At 49.1% G+C, this 18,291-nt stretch overlaps 3 protein-coding genes across 6 annotated transcripts in view; 1 reads left to right on the top strand and 2 right to left on the bottom strand.

Moving 5' to 3' along the window:
- The window catches only part of bcan (brevican), a 24,699-nt gene extending 14,194 nt beyond the window's left edge, over positions 1-10,505 (bottom strand). For 2 of the 3 annotated variants that reach the window (XM_086217597.1, XM_086217598.1), the window contains exons 1-7: positions 7,692-10,505; positions 2,571-2,653; positions 1,796-2,188; positions 1,350-1,524; positions 1,138-1,265; positions 282-575; positions 1-27 (exon numbers count right to left, since the gene is read on the bottom strand). The exon at positions 1-27 is cut by the window's left edge and continues 768 nt beyond it. In XM_086217597.1, coding sequence (XP_086073723.1) covers positions 1-27; positions 282-575; positions 1,138-1,265; positions 1,350-1,524; positions 1,796-2,188; positions 2,571-2,653; positions 7,692-7,936 — 1,345 coding nt within the window. In that variant the 5' untranslated portion in view covers positions 7,937-10,505. Of the gene's footprint in view, positions 28-281; positions 576-1,137; positions 1,266-1,349; positions 1,525-1,795; positions 2,189-2,570; positions 2,654-2,728; positions 3,115-7,691 lie in introns of those variants that run through there. The other variant, XM_086217599.1, reaches the window with a different exon arrangement.
- Positions 10,506-10,814: 309 nt separating this feature from the next.
- On the bottom strand, positions 10,815-13,508 carry isg20l2 (interferon stimulated exonuclease gene 20-like 2). Its single transcript, XM_086217606.1, has 4 exons — positions 13,406-13,508; positions 12,046-12,798; positions 11,568-11,768; positions 10,815-11,381 (listed from the first exon to the last, which is right to left on the bottom strand). Exons 2-4 carry the CDS (start codon positions 12,709-12,711, stop codon positions 11,280-11,282), a joined length of 969 nt encoding a protein of 322 aa, XP_086073732.1. The 5' UTR covers positions 12,712-12,798; positions 13,406-13,508; the 3' UTR covers positions 10,815-11,279.
- Positions 13,509-13,553: 45 nt separating this feature from the next.
- Positions 13,554-17,486, top strand: mettl25b (methyltransferase like 25B). 2 transcript variants are annotated; one of them, XM_086217601.1, is made up of 8 exons: positions 13,557-14,037; positions 14,204-14,322; positions 14,761-14,977; positions 15,078-15,140; positions 15,600-15,737; positions 15,991-16,802; positions 17,079-17,263; positions 17,339-17,486. In XM_086217601.1, the coding sequence occupies exons 1-8, from the start codon at positions 13,936-13,938 to the stop codon at positions 17,422-17,424; spliced, it is 1,722 nt and encodes a 573-aa protein (XP_086073727.1). In that variant the 5' UTR covers positions 13,557-13,935; the 3' UTR covers positions 17,425-17,486. The 2 variants fall into 2 exon arrangements, with proteins under 2 accessions (XP_086073728.1, XP_086073727.1); XM_086217602.1 differs by lacking the exon at positions 15,600-15,737 and having other exon boundaries at positions 13,554-14,037.
- The last annotated feature ends 805 nt before the right edge of the window (positions 17,487-18,291 follow it).

Here is an 18,291-nt window from a genome sequence, read left to right as displayed (position 1 = left end):
GCGACTGGGTGAAGGGAAGGCAGTCACCTGGAGAAACGAGGGGAAAGTCTTTGTCATACTGGTGTTTAGTTGGTCAATGCCATGTTGTGTTGTGATGTGGAAACTTCATATTCATATTTTCTGTATTAATAAATGATTAATGTTATCTCCGCATTATTAGAAGTGAAGACCTTCCACTGGTATCACGCGTTGAAATGAGCAGGGAGGACGAGTCACAATACTTCAGCCTTAACGGGAGAGGCAGCGGCAGGCAGAAGATTTGAGAATAAAAGCTCTCCCACCTTGAAAGCAGTAGACGTCGTGTCGCGTGTCAGCCTCAGGGAACCCCGTCTGGTTGGCGAATCGATAGACTGTCCTGACCCCAGGCCCCCCACCTCCACAGCGCTCTCTGGGGGTGACGATGGGGTACCGCACACTCCCATCCGCCAGCCACCCTGGGCTGCAGTGGTTCAGTCCCTCGTCCCAGGCTGCATGTAACTGAGCAGTGGTGGCCAGCTCCGCCCCTAGATTCTCACAGTAGGCCTTGGCCTCCAGGAAGGTGAAACGCTGAGGGGCGGAGCCATGGAACACATGACCTGTTTTAACAGGAAGAGTGAAGTGAGGCCTGCATCAAGAACTTTAACTCTAACCATTTATTAGAATCTATATCATAAATCATTCTCAGTCAAGAGGATGGTTGAGGCCACAGCTCCACTACAACATTACTGCTGGGAACTTTCAGCAATTTGATGAACAAGATAAACTTACACACACACACACACACACACACACACACACACACACACACGCGCGCGCGCACACACACTCACTCTCCACCGGTCAGACAAAGAAACGACATCTGATACATTTGAGTATGAGGGCGTTGACAGCAATTTTAAAAAGTACAAGTAACAAATAGATAAGAAAGCACAATATACTTTTTACTACTTTACAACTCTAGAGGCACTGGATGTTGTAGCGTGATATCGGTGTGCTAATTGAACATAAAAAAAACAAAAACCCCTCCAGGAAGAAGAGGAAAACAACTGGTGTGGGTAGAACACCAACCTGTCTCTGAAATGAGAGTCTCTGGTCCACCTAAAAGAAACCTGGGCCAAAAGACAGAGTCGGAGATAAGAAACCCCGAGTCTGACTGACCTGCGATGTTCTCCACGTAGCAGTAGACGTCATACAGCTCGTCTGCCTCCAAGAGTCCGTAGTTCCTCACTCCTGGAAGTTCATCCATGTCCCCAAAACAGCCTTCTCTTGGCATCTGGATAGGATATCTGTGGCCGGACGCATCACAACCCCTTACCACTCCTCAAAGTACCTGCAAAATTAGCCTGGCACATGTTGGCTCAGGCGCTCACCTGACGGAGTGGTCGGAGAGCCAGCCTGCGTCACACTGCTCGTATCCGCTGTGGTAGGCAGCGATGAGCTGCTCCGGGGTTGCAATTTGAGCCCCGATCTCCTGGCAGGCATCTCTGGCCCGCTCAAAGGTGAAGGCGTATCGGCTGGATGCATCACGATAGTGGAACACCACACCTGGAAAACAGCAGCTCCGTGAGTGAACAATGCTACCGCACGCCCACCTGTCTGAAAACATCATCCATTAAACCCAGAGTTTTGGGACAAATACATTCCCAAACAGCAGCCCATCAATGACACGTTTCTGATCTTCATGATATTGATAACAAAATCAGGGCCCTTGAACATCCATCAGGCAGCATCAGGTCTTGGTATTTTTCCACCAACATCTGTTCTTAAATAAAATCAATTTTTGAGATATTTTGCGCAGCTTCTACATCACCTTTACCTTTGACCTTGACCTGCATCACATCATCAGCGTCCTCCAGGCCCTGCTGCACCTCGCAGCGGTACAGGCCGGTGTCGTTCTGCCTCAGGCTCTCCAGCTGCAACGTCAGGTCGGCAGGGGAGTAGGCGTAGTTGAGCAGCGAGGCTCGGTCCTTGTAGGCCTCGCTCACTTTCACCCTGTCGCCACGAGCAACCAAGATCTCTGTCTCTTGGCCATGAGCCAGCACGCTCCATTTAACTCGTGGGACAGACAGTACTGCGTGACGGCCATTAGTGGACGGGGACGGCGGCGGATGGGCCAGTGACACCAGGCAGGGTAACTTGAGAGGGCCGCCGAGCACGGCGTACATCGGCGGGCTGACAGGTATGGTCACCTGGAGAAGTTTTGATTCATCTGAGAAGAGAAACGCTTCAAAGTCATTGGAAAACTTTTAACGAGTGATAACGATTTAAAGATGTAATCTTGAAGTCACATTTCACCCAATATGATGTATATTTCTGTAGTATTTTGTACAGACTATTACATCCTAATATCTGTGTAAAAGTATTGCTCATCTCAATCGTTCAATGTTCTCCAGCTGCACCGCCGTTTGCAGCCATTTCCTTCACCATCAGCTGACCTGGAAAATCCTTGAAAGGAGCTTTTGTGTCAGCAAAAAAGACAGACGGGGTGATTAAAGAGCACCCGCTGCCCCTAAAGGTCAGAGGTCATGTGTGATTTAATACAGCGGTGGATGGTGTCAGTGGGAGTGACAACGAAGGACGGTGGAGGGTACCTGACTCGTGGTGGGCAGTCAATGACAGCGGGAGGACGAGCAGACAGATGGCGCCCAGCAGCACACGGAGGAACATGTCCAGTCTGTTAATGACACAACGGGATGGCGTTTGAACTTGAAGTGACGGTAAAAAGTGGCCTCAGTGTTTCAGGTTTTACCTCGTGAACCTCATCAACAGTGATCAGGACATCAACGCCAGCTCCTGCTTGGAGGGTTATTTTATAAAGTCTTTTATCGCATCCATCAAATGGATTCTGTACCATTCAAAAACTGTGAGTCACAAATGACTGAGAGAACCTTAATGACTGCTAGAACACTCATTTGCTCCTTTGTTCTGCAGCTGAGAGATTTTTATTTAAATATATGCATTTGTGATAGTAAGAATTAGGCTTTATTATTTGTCTTAGAGAAAGTGTGTGTGTATGTGCGAGTGTGTGTGTGCGTCCTTGGAGCTTCTTTCTAGCTGTTGTGAGTCAGCCTTCAGGAGCTGCAGGGTGTGAGCTGAATTCTGATTCCCTAAAACCTCCCTGGAGGGTCGGACTGGAGCCCAACCTCCAGCTAAAGTAGATTTACCATCATTACCAGTCCGTTGATTCAGAACCTCTGAGAAAAACTCCCCGCTATCCTTCAAGAGCAGTTTCCCAGAGGACTCAGATTGATCACATGATGCCAACTGCATAACTAGACAGCTTAAAAATATCAGCTGTCATCAGGATTCCGCACCAAAATTTCTGCTTAGATCACAAAATGTAGTCAACCAACAAGCAGCATCAACAAGCCATTAGCGGGCCGCAAAATTAGCATCAGCCAGCAGCCCCATGCTGGTGAAAGAGGAGCTCCTTTCACCAGCCAAAAAGTAGCTGTAATCTTGAGTGGCTGCTCAAGTTTGAATGTTCCTGAGCCTTTTGACCTGTGGACAGAAAAGGTAATTTAGCACTGACAAGTTTTAGCGGAGGTGGGGGGAGTCACCCCACCCTGGTCTTGAACTACCAAACATGCTGACTGACTGCAATGCCAAAGAGCCTGGCTGGCATGGCAATTACCTCACCCGCGGTGGCGGCGATCGGTCACATGCACCACAACAACCACCTCTTACAAAAAGAAAGAAGAAGAAACCTCACTGGTTGGCATAGGAATGAGCTCCGCCTCACAGTCCTGCAGGACACACCCACCCACCACTGTTAGCACCAATTTCAACAAAGTGACATAAAGTCAACTCAAAAATCACGGCTTCGCGGTTTGAAGCTGGATGACAGACATTCGGTGAGCACCGGTCCGACCGTGAGCTTCAGCCGTTAACAACCTGCGTTGACAAAGACGTCCCACACATCCTGATGTTGTCAGATGGTAGTCGTCGAGAAGGATGTTCACGCTGGTCCTTGAGGCCAACAGCAGACACGTTCAGCGCTGATCCAAACCTTCTTGATCGCCACAGAACAGTGAGCTAGCAGGAAGAACGGCTGCGCTACGAAGACGTCAAAACGAGTCACAGCAGCAACGACAAACTTCAAAGCAGGCGAGCTGAGAGGAGCCTTTCTAACTCTTCACCTGGACCAAACATCTATGGAAGACATGAAAGGAAAAGCAAACGCATCAAATGCCTTCTAGAAGAGTTGCTGTTTCTGTTTGGAGGATTCTGGTGTTGCTCAATTCCAGCAGCTGTTTAACTCACTTTGACATCCGTTTCTACTCTGTATTATAATCCTATTTCCCCTGTAATCCTCTGTTACAAACACCTTTTATTTCTGCTTGGGGATAAATTAAAGGATCATTCTGCTTCATTTCAATCTGGCGTGTTTCCAGTCCGCCCGTTGTAGCGGCTTGAATCATGCTAACGCTGCACTCAGCAGCTCAGCTGGAGTGACTTGAGCGTTCTGCACAGGAGAGCAGCGGCGTGGTCTCCCTGCTGCATCACCCTGAGCTTCCATCACAGCCTGACTGGAGGCACCACACTTCACCTCGCAGCACAAAAAGAGCTTTTAAAACATCCGAAATGCCTCATCGTCAGATGTTAGTTTCCACTGATCACCACGTTTTGGCAGAAGAAAAAGTTTTCTTCAGACTCAGCTGGATCGTCATGCAAAGCCTGCGCTACTGGACAGCGCTTCCTGGTACACAACCGCAGCACGCCACTGAGGTTCCACCCTCAAGACTTTGGACTGGTTCTGCAAAGCAAAGTCTTCTTGAATTCTGTAATTATTTACAATTTCTTAAGCAAATTTTCAGGAGCAAATGAAGAATTCCCACTAAGAAGAACCCAAGAGGGGAAAAAAATAGCACAGCCAGACAAATCAGGGGTAGATCGGTTATGTAGCCTGTCGGCTGGCTCCAGTTCCATTTTGCACATCTTCCATTGCTGGATGACAACACAAATCCCTTCATTTCAAACTGTCTCACTCTCTTTGTCCAACACACACTCCGTTGAGATGAGCGCAGTGTGTGGCTGCTCCCCATGACCACATCTACACACATCACAACAGAGACGACACATAGAGAGGGAGGTGGTTTCTCTGGGGAGGTTGAGCCGGTGGAGGACGCATCCCAGGCAACACCAGAAGTGCAACCAGTGTCTGAATAGTCGATGACTTCATCGTTAGGAAAGGCGGCGGCAGGGGCCATGTGAGGATGTCTGACCACTCCGTTTGCCAGGAAAGGTCATTTGAGGCTGCAAAGGAGGAGGAGGTGCCACTTTGACTACAGCTTTAACAGCAGACAATCACAGAGCACCGTGCTAACATGCTAGCAGAGAGCCACACACCTAGCCTGAACACGCCGCAACAGACTTGTCCAAACACAACTCACAATATGGACTCATCCGTTGACTCGTCATTCATTGAGTCATTAACTAGTAAGAACGCATGGAGTCCCAGAGGACCTGTGAGCCAAGGAGTTCCACAGATACTCTGCTCTAAAGACACAGGACAGAGGGGCAAACTGTGGCTGGCACAGAAACGACTCCAGCGTGACCGCTGATTCACGGCGTGACGGTCATTCCACCGGAGCCTTTGCCAGAGTTTAGGGTTTGTCAGCTGACCTGGAGGGAGCAACTGGTGGATTTGATGAGGAGATTAAAGGTCGAAGGTAAACGAATGTGAAGTGGCCCCCTCTTTGCCTCTCGTTGTTCAGACCACAGCCGTCGCCGGAGCCACCTGACATCACATCCTCCACTGCTCCAGACCCTGATTCTGCCCCTCGGCAGCTCCTCCATCGCGCCACCTCGTATGACTTGTCTCCCCATCTCCAGGGGCAACCCCAACCTCCCTGACAGACGCACTGTGACAGGAAGCATCCGGGGAGGGTTGGAAACTAGTGGGGGAGCTCTTGCAGAATAGGACAGCAGAAAGGAAGAAACAGCATGACTGAGAGCTGAGAGAGACGTGAAGCTCACAGGAACCGTTTAGAACAAGCCCGTCTGAAGCAGCAGCCACGCCGTCTTCTGCCCGCAGCTGGGGGGCGAAACTTTTAGAGGTGACAAAAGCCGTTTCTATTCAGCGAGCAGGAGTTGGGTGTTGCTGCTGCCACAAGCTGATTAGACAGAAATGCTCTGAGTTTTAAAAGCTTACACTCAACACTGCAACGCTCATTAAAGCAGTTGGTGCTGCTGGCAACTCAATGCTGCCACAGCTCTGCACTCACGGACGCCTGTGCAGCCGGCGCAGCGCGACAGCGCTACCTGCCCGGCGTGCTGTGCACCAGCCGGGGACGACTCAAAACAAATGATCCAACTTTTAATTGGAGATTGACCACAAAATATTGAGGTTACTGACATTCCAACTCTTATCTGCTCAGGTTGCTTTGCCTAAAAATACAAATCTTCCAAGGAACCTGCAGTGAGACGGAACTCAAACTGTTGTCCTTTAAACTGAGGCTGGCACGTTTGATGTTGTCCTCATCAATCATTCTTGTGAGTGAAGTTAAAGATCTTGATAACCTCTGTAGAATACTCACTGTTATTTTACAATTATCTTCAATATGGCGGTGAACTCTGAGTTTGTACAACCACTGTTCCGTTTTTCTTTTTAAAGAAGATTGTTGTGATTTCGTTGCTGCTCCCATATTTTTCACAACAACCCAAACTTTTTCTCCAGTATGCAAAGTAACAAAGTACAAGTGAGAGTGTCTCCGTTTATGCTACATCGTTTTATTTCCGTTCGGTCTCGCTGAGATTAAGAATCTCCAGCAGCAAAAACACAAAGCCACAGACTCAGAAAGAAATACTTCTGAGGGTCTGAGCTGAAGACGTGGACGTGCAGTGGAATCGAATGCCAACTCTTTTCTTTTATGTGAGGTTAAAACATCGAATGACACCAGTTATCGTCCATGTGTTGTTGTTTTTTTGGGGGGGGGGGGGTGCTTCAAAATGCAGCAGTGCTGGTGCTGAGGTGAGGATGAGGAGTTGGAGCAGAGTGAGAGGGTACGTGAGACGGCCCAGAGCCTGGATCCAAACCCCCGCTGCTCATTCTTACTGTAACTAGGATCTACTCTAACTTTGCCATGTAAGTCAAGCGACACAGGTTGAAGCAGATGCAGAGCCAGGAGGCAACATTTTCACCAAACCATTCCAAGACCTTGTCAGCTGTAGATAGTTTGTATGGAGTATTATGTAGTATTATGTAGTATTATGTAGTATTTCCCACAAGAACCCAGCTGTAATAATACAGTGTTGAACATAAAACCCTAGTTTTTCCTCTCTGAATCGTCTCATGCCACCGACTTGATCAGCTCTCCCTGTGAAAGTATATGAAACTGCAGGGTGGAGCTCCAAAACTGAGAAGTCTGAATGACCACGTGATGTCAGACAAGCAACAACAACAGCAGAAATAATAATAATAACAATAATAATAACAACAACATCAGTCAGGGACGAGCAAACTAAAACTCTCAGAGGAATTCTACACTTTTACTTACACACACACACACACACACACACACACACACACACACACGATTCATTTATTGCTGGTAACTGGTATCTTAATCAATAATTAATAATAAGTAACATCTTAATCAGTAATTAATGATCATAAGTAACATCTTAATCAGTAATTAATGATCATAAGTAACATCATCAGTAATTGGCTCGCATTTGCTGGGATTGAAGGTGAATCAGAGTCGCCTCACTTCATCCTCGTCGCTTGAGTCTCGCTCAACTTCCTCGGTGTTCTTCCTCCTCCGACCGGAGCTCCCGCGGCCTCTGAGACGCTGTCAGCCGGGAGACGAGGCTGGTTCTTGGGCTGAGCGGGGGAGGCGGAGGCTGGTTGTGTCCGTCCCGACTTCACCGGGGACAGGAGGTGAAGAGAGGGGAGAGGGGGATGAAGGCAGAGTTTAAGGACCGAGAACCCCCGCCCCCCCTCCCCTCCATCCATCCTCCTGCCGGGAATGTCATAATCCCCCCTGGATCAGGACAGGGCCGGTTCGAGTGATCTGGGGCCCCGGGCTAGTGGCTCCTGGTGGTTGATACATCAAGCTAGTTAGTGAAAAGTAGCTCCTGAAAATACATCTGGATGTTGTAGTTTTTTCGTTAAAGCCACTAACATTAGCTAGTGAACGTACATTTAGGGGCCAGTGGTTTTAGCTCAAGTACATTAACTTTTTTTAAACTTTTTCTCTCTTAAAGCCTTCAGTTGTTTGACTGGTTTTCCCTTTTTGTTGTTTTGGGCAAGTTGGCCCAGTTCGTGGCGCCAGCACCATGGAGAGCACCTGGTCCGAGCCCGCCCTCCTGGCTACAGACTATTATCAATAAAGTACAGGTGAACAGGTATACAAGGATCTTCTGCCCAGCCGACTTGCGTCCTTCAGTTGTTCCAGAGAGTTCCATTTCCTGTTTCCTGGAGGACCCGCGAGGCCTTCTGGTTCTGCTGCTAACACGGTCAACCAGCAATCTGCAAGATGGACACATTCTTGATGGCTTGGCCGCGGGTAATAAAAACCGAATTACACACATGTAGCCGGTGCTGGGCCATGGCGAGCATGTGCTGTGTGTCAGGTGTATGGAAACGGTAATCTGCCAAATCTAGCTCACAATAAATTGACCCAGGGGGTAATGAAACCCGTGAAATCCATTCTGTATTGCTTAACGAGGCCAACGGCGCTCTTTCAAGTTGGTATTAATTCAGCAGGTGGACTCTTAATCCTCTTACTGGAGACTAGCTTTTAAATCAATAACTTTACAGCACATTTTTAAAAAGGCCAAAATCCCAGAGGACCAAAGAGCGCCACGATCACGCTCGTGTTCAGCCGCCATTTGCCCTGAAACATGTTGAATTTAAACCTGATCAACTCAAAACCTCCCCAGAAGAAAAGCCTCTTTCGGTTTTAAAGCCTTACCCTTCATGTATGGAGCTAATAACAAAGCATAAAATCAAACTATTCGCTTTATTGCCGACGCAGGCACAGGGAGATTAGGAGGGCAGAACAGTGTGGGATCACCTGGCCTGCTGGACCGATTCAATCACGGTGCCTTGCAATGTTTGCAAACCCAAAAGCCTGAAGACGTGCGGTCACAGGAACCATCCGGAGGAACCCTCATCACTGGGTCCTACTGATTGATTGATAGGTGTCCTGATCCAAGCTGCTGTTCTGGTGGGGTCTTGAAGTTCTTCACAAGAACCGCAGCTCTCACAGGTCTGGTGTTCTCCAGGCTTAAATGACGCAGCAGCACGCGTGCAGGGAGGATCGCCAGACCTCCAGCAGGTGCTGAGCTCCAGCACTCACAACTGAATGTCAGGGCTAATTTCAAGAGGCAGGGACGCACCTGCACAGCCAGGAGGATGTGCGTGACTCTGAGTGTTCAAGTACGACGGCTGCCCTCATTTGTGGGAATGAATACCAGCACCACTCCCTTGAACAGCCTGCCGGCGGAGCGCATTAACCAGCTCATACACACAGCAGCGGGTTCAGATTAAGCTGCAAAATGAAAAGCTTACCGTTCTGTGTCCCTGTCGAGTCTTTAAGCTCCAAGTCATGGCTGTCATGTCAGCTTTTCTGACTGTAATTATTCTCCTGACTCAAACATGGCAGACGTTTATTGAGGTTTCCAAGCTGAGGGTTGACACGAAGTCACGAGATGAAACAACAACCTCCATGAACTCGGACATTCGACCTACATGGCAGAACAGCTGATTTTGAATAAGAAGCAGGAATGCTGGTTTTAACGGGCGGTCTGAGCACAGACGGATGGGGAGGTCATGAGGTCATGACGAGGTCATGATGAGGTCATGACGAGGTCATGATGAGGTCATGACTGCAGGATGGATTCACACTGAATCTTGAGCAGGAGCAACGATCGGTGGCCCGTCGCCTTCTATGATATAGATTTATCATACAGGCCTCCTGCTTTTAGTCCTGTATTTTCAGGGTAGCTCCAGGTTGATCCAGGTTCTACTGAAGACTTTTTAAAAACTTTCTAAAAGAAATTAAAATGAAGACTCTGCAGTGTCTTTCCACACGCCGCCGTTGGCAAACTAGTGGCGGGAGCACCGGCGGGCTGCAGCGCGTACATCAGGCTTTCAGGTTCATGCTCCTGGAACAAGAGTGCAGCGCCCTGAGTCCCATCATGCATTGCGTCCTTCTCCCACTGCCCTAACCTGCACAGACCTGCTTCAAAACACCAAGTGAACTCATGCCCGTCGCCATCATCTCTGACGCTTCCTCTCTGGGTTTTCTCCTGGGGCATCACGTCCCACAAACACACCAGAAAGAAGTGAAAGGTGTTAGCACCAGAAACACGCCTCCTGGGCTTCTTTATACTCTGTAGAGTAGAAAGTAGCAAGGAGGACAGCAACCGTTTCCACGGTTACTGTCTAAAACCCCATCTGTTTTTAGAACTCAACACAGACTGAACTCGGTCAGGCGATACAGAAGTGACTTATGGGCTTTTCTTTATGTTTTGTTAATAAAGAAAAATGTCACATCTTTAAATTCACAATGCCCCCCCCCCCCCCCCCCATATCAACGATCGGTCAAATCAAGTGGAAAATATCAGCGTATCAGAACTGTGGCAGCTCATTACAAGGTTACGGTCTTCATCCAGTCCTAAAAAAGGGCAAGAAAATGTCACACCCAAATTAAATTGAAGACATTTTCATTAAAAGTCAGCAACGTGAGGCCGGGCTCTGGATGTCAGGAGCCTGGAGCTCCCTGATCAGCACACAAGACCAGACAGCATGAGGGATTCCCCTTTGCAGGAGCATCCAAACTGAGCTCTTTTTCCCCTTTAAAACAAACTTGAACAGTAAACACATCAAAAATTTCAATCTTTTAAAATTTGTACAAAAATGGCAGGTTAAAATTTACAAACCACACTGATGTGAAAACAATCAGGGACCTCAGTAACTCTTGAGTTTGAAACCAGATCTTGTCTGAGCGGGCTCACATGAGCAGGTTCTAAATGAAGACATGACTGCCCCCTAGTGGCAAAAGCACCATTTCATCCAAATGCTGGAGCCCTGAGACAGAATCAAACTGTTGGAACGCAAGTCAGAGAAAAAGACAGGTATTGGTACTCATCCTTAGTATTGTTTCAAGCAGCAGGAAGTTGCCTTTCTTTTTTTAACCAGAACCCTAAATCTGCAGGTCCAGCTGGCCTGGTACCTTCCTTCAGGTGTCAACAGCACAGGCGGACCCTTTAGCGGGTAGTGGCCCAGGCGGTCCAAACATACCTGCCGGCGCAAAAGTCAATTTAAACTGAAACATGTTCTAACTGGACTTTCATTTGGAGGCCAGCGTCTTCTCCCACTCGTCCTCCACCACTCTGTAAAGCTCCATCGTGGCTTTGGCGTCCTCCACCGAGGAGTGGCCCTTCTTCCCCGTCTGAGGACACAGGAGAGACGAGCTCAGAATCACAGAATCACGATATTAGCATAGACTGGACTGACAAGGCACTGAGGGGCTGGGTTTTAGTTGTGGAGAGTTTAAAAGAAAGTGCAACAGCTGCAAAAACCACTGATTCAGCCATCCGGCACTCACACTCGCTTGCACAAGCAGGGGTTCACCGACCTGGATGTCCCGGTTGAAAATAGCCTTGGTGAGTCTCTTCAGTGAGGCGCACTCGTTCTCTGCAAAACCAGCCTTCCTGTTGAGCAGCGGAATCCGGGACGTGTCCCTGGTCAAGGCGGTGGGGTGCGAGTAACCCAGGACTTTGAAGTCATTGTGAATGGCGTGACCAATCACCACCTTCCCCATGAGCAGCCTCAGTATCTGAAGACAAATCCAACAACGACTCAGAAAGATCATCAGATTCGTACAGTAAAGAAGCAAAATCTGTGAGGCGTCAGTTTCATCATTCAAGTGAGTGAGTCTCAGGTCAACGCCTCCACCACATACACACCTAAACAACTTCTCAGAAAGGTGACCAGGGAGTTTACTTGTTTGAACAAATTGAAATATTCCCCACCAGTGTATTGATAAAGTACCACAAGAGGAAGTGAAACAGGAGGTGAGGCGTTTTTAACTACAGCACAACCTGGTACCTCACCTCCTTCCTGGCCTCCGAGTACGGCGTGGCCTTCACCAGGTCACGGTGCCGGATACCACTCCACCTGGTGCGGTAGTCGGTGACGGGAACAGAGGGGTTAATGAATTTATCATAAACCACATCTCCTTCATAAGACACGATGCTGCAGCGCGCCAGCTGACTGATGCGTCCTTTCGGGCCCGTACCGACCATCTCACAGTCGATAGCGAGGAACTTAGTGGGGAACCCTGCAGGTGTTTGGCCAGAGGGCTGATGGCTGCCTGCTACTGCACAGCTGGCTAAGGTGGATGATGATTCTTGGTCCACGGGTTCCTTTGGCGTTTCATGGCAGCCTTTGTTGGTCACAGTGACGGTCAGGGAAGGCAGACTGAGTGTGGAGGCTGCAGGCTTGGAGCTGCAGGAGGAGGAAGCAGCTGCTCTGCCTGTGAGAGGTAAACTTTGGTTTTGTGCGGAAGTGGGATGTGATGGATGATTTACAGACACTCTGTTCAGCTGTGAAGGTGGGTGATGTAGTCCAGACTGCCCCCTTCTGTGGTTGAATTTGCATTTGTTATCACAGTACTGCATCCTCTGAAGGAGCCTCTTTTTCTTCCTCTTATTTCCTGCTGTGACTCTCCTCAGCGAGGCGTCCCCGGAGGAGCATATATTGATCTGAATATCTGACATGGTGACAGGTGAACTCTTCCCTCAGTTCTCCAGCATGCTGATGTGGTGATTGGTTTATTTCAGCTAAATCGCTTTAGGAAAATCATCCTGCAAAACAAACAGAAAACGTTACTGACGTCACTGAATGGCTGACGAACCGTTTCACATCTGATAACCACAGCAACGTTTCCTCTATACCTTGATTTTAATGAGTTAACAGATTTGAGAATACCACTGTTTTCACTATGAAACGTTCTAAAGTTCCTTTAAAAAAAAGACAAATCTGGTTTTGATTTTAAAACTGTCCCGTTGTTTCCTCCATTTACAGCCTGCCAGCCGTCAGAGGAACTCCTCAGAAGATGAGAAACCGTTTAGCTGACAACTGAATGAACCGTGTCCACGTGCAGTCGTTTGAAATCTACCAATAAGTTCTTAAAACATATAAAATGAGGATCTAAAGTTGCGTATTCTGATGATACAGTAGCTTTTAACATCGTTTAACATGCTAGAGAATGTTTACACTGACCCCTAGCATGTGCTAGCTCGCCGAGGCTAACTGAGGTCGACTACAACCGCCACCGTCACTGTCGACAGGCACGGACCCTGACGGGGAGTCCAGCGCTGAGTGTCCGTAGACACAGATGGGTCGATTTCGACAGACATCTACTTGGGAATTCTTTAAAAATAACTTTCTAAAATATAAAAATGAACCGACCTGCACGTTTTGGGCTGTAAAGCCGCGTCTCTCAACTCACAAGCTACCGACATCCGGGTCATGCTGCTTTCGTGTGAAAGAATGAGACCCGGAAATCTCAAATGTCACATATTAACTCTTTATTGTGGAAAATACATTTTGACTCATTGAGTGATATCATTATCAAATTCTGCGTCATTTGAAATAAGCCCTTGCGATGTAGTTTGGATTTAGTGGATGTTAAAATACCGGAGACTATTGATAACCTGTATGGATGACAGATGTTACGGAAAGCACTTGAATGCGTCAGAACTCAACTCGCCAAACTAGCGTTAGCATAGTTAGCTTAGCGGGTAAACACATAACGCATATGATATCCAAAAGCCTTAGGGGTTCTATGTCCTAATAAAGCTAAATAGTTGTTTCAGTGCTGGATATCTCACAGGTTTCGGAAAATTTTTAAGCTTTAAACGGAGACTGGGTGTTAACAGCGGGTGGAGCTAGCTAGCTAGCTAGCTAGCGTGTGAGTGCAAACATAGGATGCAGCCACGATGTTTACGTTGAGTTTTTCAGCAGAACAACAACGAGACCTGGCGGAAAGACTCGCTTCGTTTCTGTCCCACTACAGATACTTAACGGACTCCTATATAATAGTGAGTGACGTTCCTGTTGTGCTGTCATTCATTTCAAACTGTATTATCAAACAGGGAAACATGCAGTACTTAGGGGGGTAATCGTGTCGTGTGCGTGCGTCACTACGGTGAGGTGCAGCCAGAAGCGTCCGTCATGCTAAGAGGTCCATGTGTGGTTCCCCTGCAGGAGTTTTTCTCCGAGGATCTCTGGCACACGTTACCCAGCAGCTGGCGGCCGGTGCTGCAGGACCTGTCCTACCCGCAGGTGGCTGACCTGCTGCTAGACGCCGCACATGGAGACAGGAGGTATTGGCAAAAGATAAAATTAATAATTAAATATACCATTAATAAAGCTGTGTATTGGTCCAACTAACACTGGTGTCAGACTGAAGCCCAGAGCCTCGGTTCATGTCTGTGCTGCATCCACAAATGTCCACTCGGTCACGGGAGGCGTTCAGCTCCAAGATCCCCTGGTAGTTTGGTCTGGATTGTGTTTCTCCATCAGCAAACTTCTCTAGAGATTGTTAGTGACGGGCTGAGATCCCTTCAGCTCCTAGTGGGGCAGCAAGTGTAATTGTTGGTTTCACAACTGCCCAAACAAACCACACCAGAGTTTAATTTATGCAAACTGAACACGTCAGGTGTGTAGAACCCTCTATGGGTCTCCGGTCCTGTGGCAAACCAGACGACCTCGAACACGACCAGCCTCATCTTCAAAATAACAAAAAGACCTTGTCATTCCAGATATCCCTCTGTGTGGCCTCTGTCGCTCTTGGCTTTCCGAGCCACGGCACACTCCCTGGCGTTCCCCCGGGGGTGCAGGCAGGAGCGAGGCAGCTCCGCCGGCTCGGTGAAGCCTGAAGAGTTCATGGAGAACCAGAGCCAGAGCTCCCTGCTGGGCCACATATTCAGGAAACACGTCAAACCCAAGAAACAACACGAGATCCGCAAACTGGGCATGGTACAGGATAGCTCGCTAGCCGCGCCACCTGAGCTGTAGGACAGAGTGAATGCTGCAGACTTGTTTCTCTGACAGACGCTCATTTTGTTTGCATTCCCAGCTGGTAAAACAACTTTGTGACCAGACTGACTGCAACAGAGTCGTCGATGTGGGGTCTGGACAGGTATGACTTCAACCCTGTTGCCTGACAGGTTCCATAATGTTTGATCCTGCAAAGTTGCCCTCTTCTTTTCCACGATAACTGACTTCTGTGGTTTAAGGCAGAAAAAGGTTAAAAGCCACTAGATCAGGTTCGGCGTGTTGGTTTGAAGTAATCCACCTCACCCTCCCTGAGACAGTCCCTGATGGCTTGATTGCCTGGCACTGAGCTATGCTAACACCATCTTTCCATTGTGCTAAGCTAACTAGCATGGCTCTCAGTCCCTAATGCGGCACAGAACAGAGACGGTCTCTACCTTCTTGTCTGGCTCTGGGACGACCGCAAATCAGAGACTTTCTCAAAAAGTTGCTGTGAAAAAGAAAAAAAAGTGACTCCATATTCAAGGATTTGTTGTTTGGACATCAGAAAAACAGATGTGAAGTTTAAAGCAACCAATGTTGCTCACATCTGTGCTCCCAACAGGGTCATCTGTCTCGTTTCCTGTCCTTTGGACTCGGACTTTCTGTGACAGCCATCGAGGCTGATCACACGCTGGTCACCATGGCGTCCAAGTTTGACGGACAGTTACTGTGGGCCTTGGAGAAGGAAAAGCAGAAGAAGGTTGGTGATTTTTGCTCCAAAGAGGTTGTCGGAAGGCAACTTAAATGTAGCTTTATTGTGCGTAGTGCTCCAGCTTGGTAACGACCCAAGGACACATCAGGGGCTAAATTTGCTTTGAGGGACGTCTCAGGAGCTGGAGCTGCTGAATGCTCCCCCCCAGCAGATCCCAGCGATCCTCATCAATGCTTGATGGGAATACCTTCATTTCCCTCTGTTGAGATACCTCATTAATAAGCATCTTTCTGTCCTTTAGAACTGCCGCGCTCAGCTCCTCCTCTCGCCATCCTCTCCTCGCCACGTGGCTGGTTGGGTCAACCCCAAGGCATCATGGGAGGCCTTCGTCAGGCAGCTAAGTGCTGCGGATCGTGTCAGCACCGGCCCTCCAACTCCACCTGGACCCTGCAAAAAGAGACTGAAGGGCTGGAAGCATCAGGGACATTTGGACCAGACGTTGCCGTGCCGCAGCTCCACGGGCTCTCAGTCACATGAGCTGACATCACAACCTCAGCCGAGCAAGTCCGAGGAGCCGGTGTCATCTGGTGGAACCTGCTACTCGTGTCCCCCCCCCGGCCATCAGGGGGTCATGGGTCTGGAAGAGGACAGCCAGCAAGGACTTCCTGACTTTATCCTGACCGGCCTTCATGCCTGTGGCGACCTGAGTGCCACCCTCCTCCGCCATTTTGTCAACTGCCCATATGTACATGGCATCACATCAGTGGCGTGTTGCTACATGAAAATCAGCACCAAAGAAAACCCCACCCCGCCAGGAGTGGTTGAACCTCCCGCTCCGGCCACGCCAGGCCAGGAATCGCTCCCCTCTGAGTTTGGCTACCCCATGAGCTCCTGGGTACGAGGGTTGCCGGGGCATCAGCTGTCCTACAAGGCGAGGGAGGGGGCGTGTCACGCTGTGGAGGACTACATACAGAGGCTGAGGGAAGAAAGTGAGTTGCTGCGAACGCACTGTTACCGGGCGATGCTGGAGACCTTCATCAGGGATGTGAGGCCAGATCTTCGCCGGGCGGGAATCCAGACCATAAAGAAAGCCCACCTACTGGCCTTTGCAGAGTGAGTGAGCACGGCGACACTCGCCAAAGAAACCTTCACAAAACTGGGGAAGAGCTCGGTGCACAGTTCCTGTAAAACTCTTCCTGAGAGCATGTTTCTGTCTCCCGTTGATTGTTTGCATGTCTTTTAATGCCTTCGTTATTTTTAAGAACTTTTCATCCTCATTTGAACTCTGCTCCAACATCTGTGTGTAAGCACAAAGTCAGATTCTTTCCTGGACTTTGGAGTGATCAGTCGCCCATGTGTTCTCCTGTCTTCCTCCATGTTGAATGCCAGGTACGCCCGGCTGGGTCTGGCTTGGGTCGGCCTGCCCCCCGGGTTGCCCCTGGACCTGGAGCGGGTGGAGGCCATGCTGAAGCAGCAGGGCAGGGTGGTGGTGTACTTCAGCCTGGCGCTGCTGCTGGCTCCAGTGGTGGAGACTCTGGTGCTGCTGGACCGGATCATCTACCTGCAGCAGAACGGTGAGACGTGAGGAGAACAAACCCTGAGGCTTTCGTCCCTCCTCCTGCTCCAACTAACACCTGTGCTCCTCGCAGGTGTGGCCGCTCAGCTCGTTCCTCTCTTCAACCCCAACTTCTCTCCAAGGAACTTTGTGCTGGTGGCTCTGAAGACTCACGGGTAGACAGACTGCTGCGTATTGTTCGCTCCGGTGGGAAACGGCTCTCTTTTAACTGATGTCATGAACCATCTGAATGTATTTGGAGTTTTTAAAGTATAAATGTGGAGGGACCTTTGTATTTGCTGGGTTTGGGAGCCGCTCGAAGCTGCTGACTGATACTCCTGAAGGAGCTACAAGGATGCTACATGCTAGCTTGCTACCACCGGTGCTCCTGCATCAACCACTCGCCCGTCAGTCACTCTCTCACTCAGCGTGATGGCTCGTTTCTCAACCATCTGAAGTTGCCACAGAAAGTGATTGGAAAAGTGAAGATGCTTTCAAAAAGTATGTGGCTGGATGAACCGCCTCGGTTTAGTTCAACCAACCAGATCAACAAACAGAAGCGGGTCGGGAGACGAGTGAGAACATGGAGAGCAGCCGTCAGTGGCCTACTGGGGAGAGAAGGGAACCGGTTGACCCAGTGAATCTGGGCAGGAAAGGACGGGCAGCAGGGGAAATGGTTTCACTGGTCTCTCCTAAGCCACGCCCCCATCTCGTCCAAGGATGCTGATTGGATGCCTGGTGCGTTTGCGTCTACTGGGCTAGGTAACGTCGTCTTGGTGAGGATGGGAGCCTGCATCTATGCTCTTTTAAAAATATTTATTATCTTTGTCGGTGACTGGGACACAGCGACGATGTGGGATCTTCTGGATTTGCACCTCAACGCTTTAAACTACATTTTTAAACTTTGATTTTATTGAAGAAGCACCTTTGCTATTGAGGTTTCCAGGTAACTGTACAGTCTGGAGTGTGTTTTTAACGGACAGTAAATGTGAGTGGAGGCTCATGTCGTTGGAATTGTGGGGAATCCAGTGAGCTCAGTGCCCGTCT

Source organism: Aulostomus chinensis, chromosome 11, assembly GCF_037954235.1.
Source record: "Aulostomus chinensis isolate RoL2024-O1b breed Wild chromosome 11, RoL_Achi_v1.0, whole genome shotgun sequence".
NCBI lineage: Eukaryota > Metazoa > Chordata > Actinopteri > Syngnathiformes > Aulostomidae > Aulostomus > Aulostomus chinensis.
This window is presented reverse-complemented; position numbering and strand designations above follow the sequence as displayed.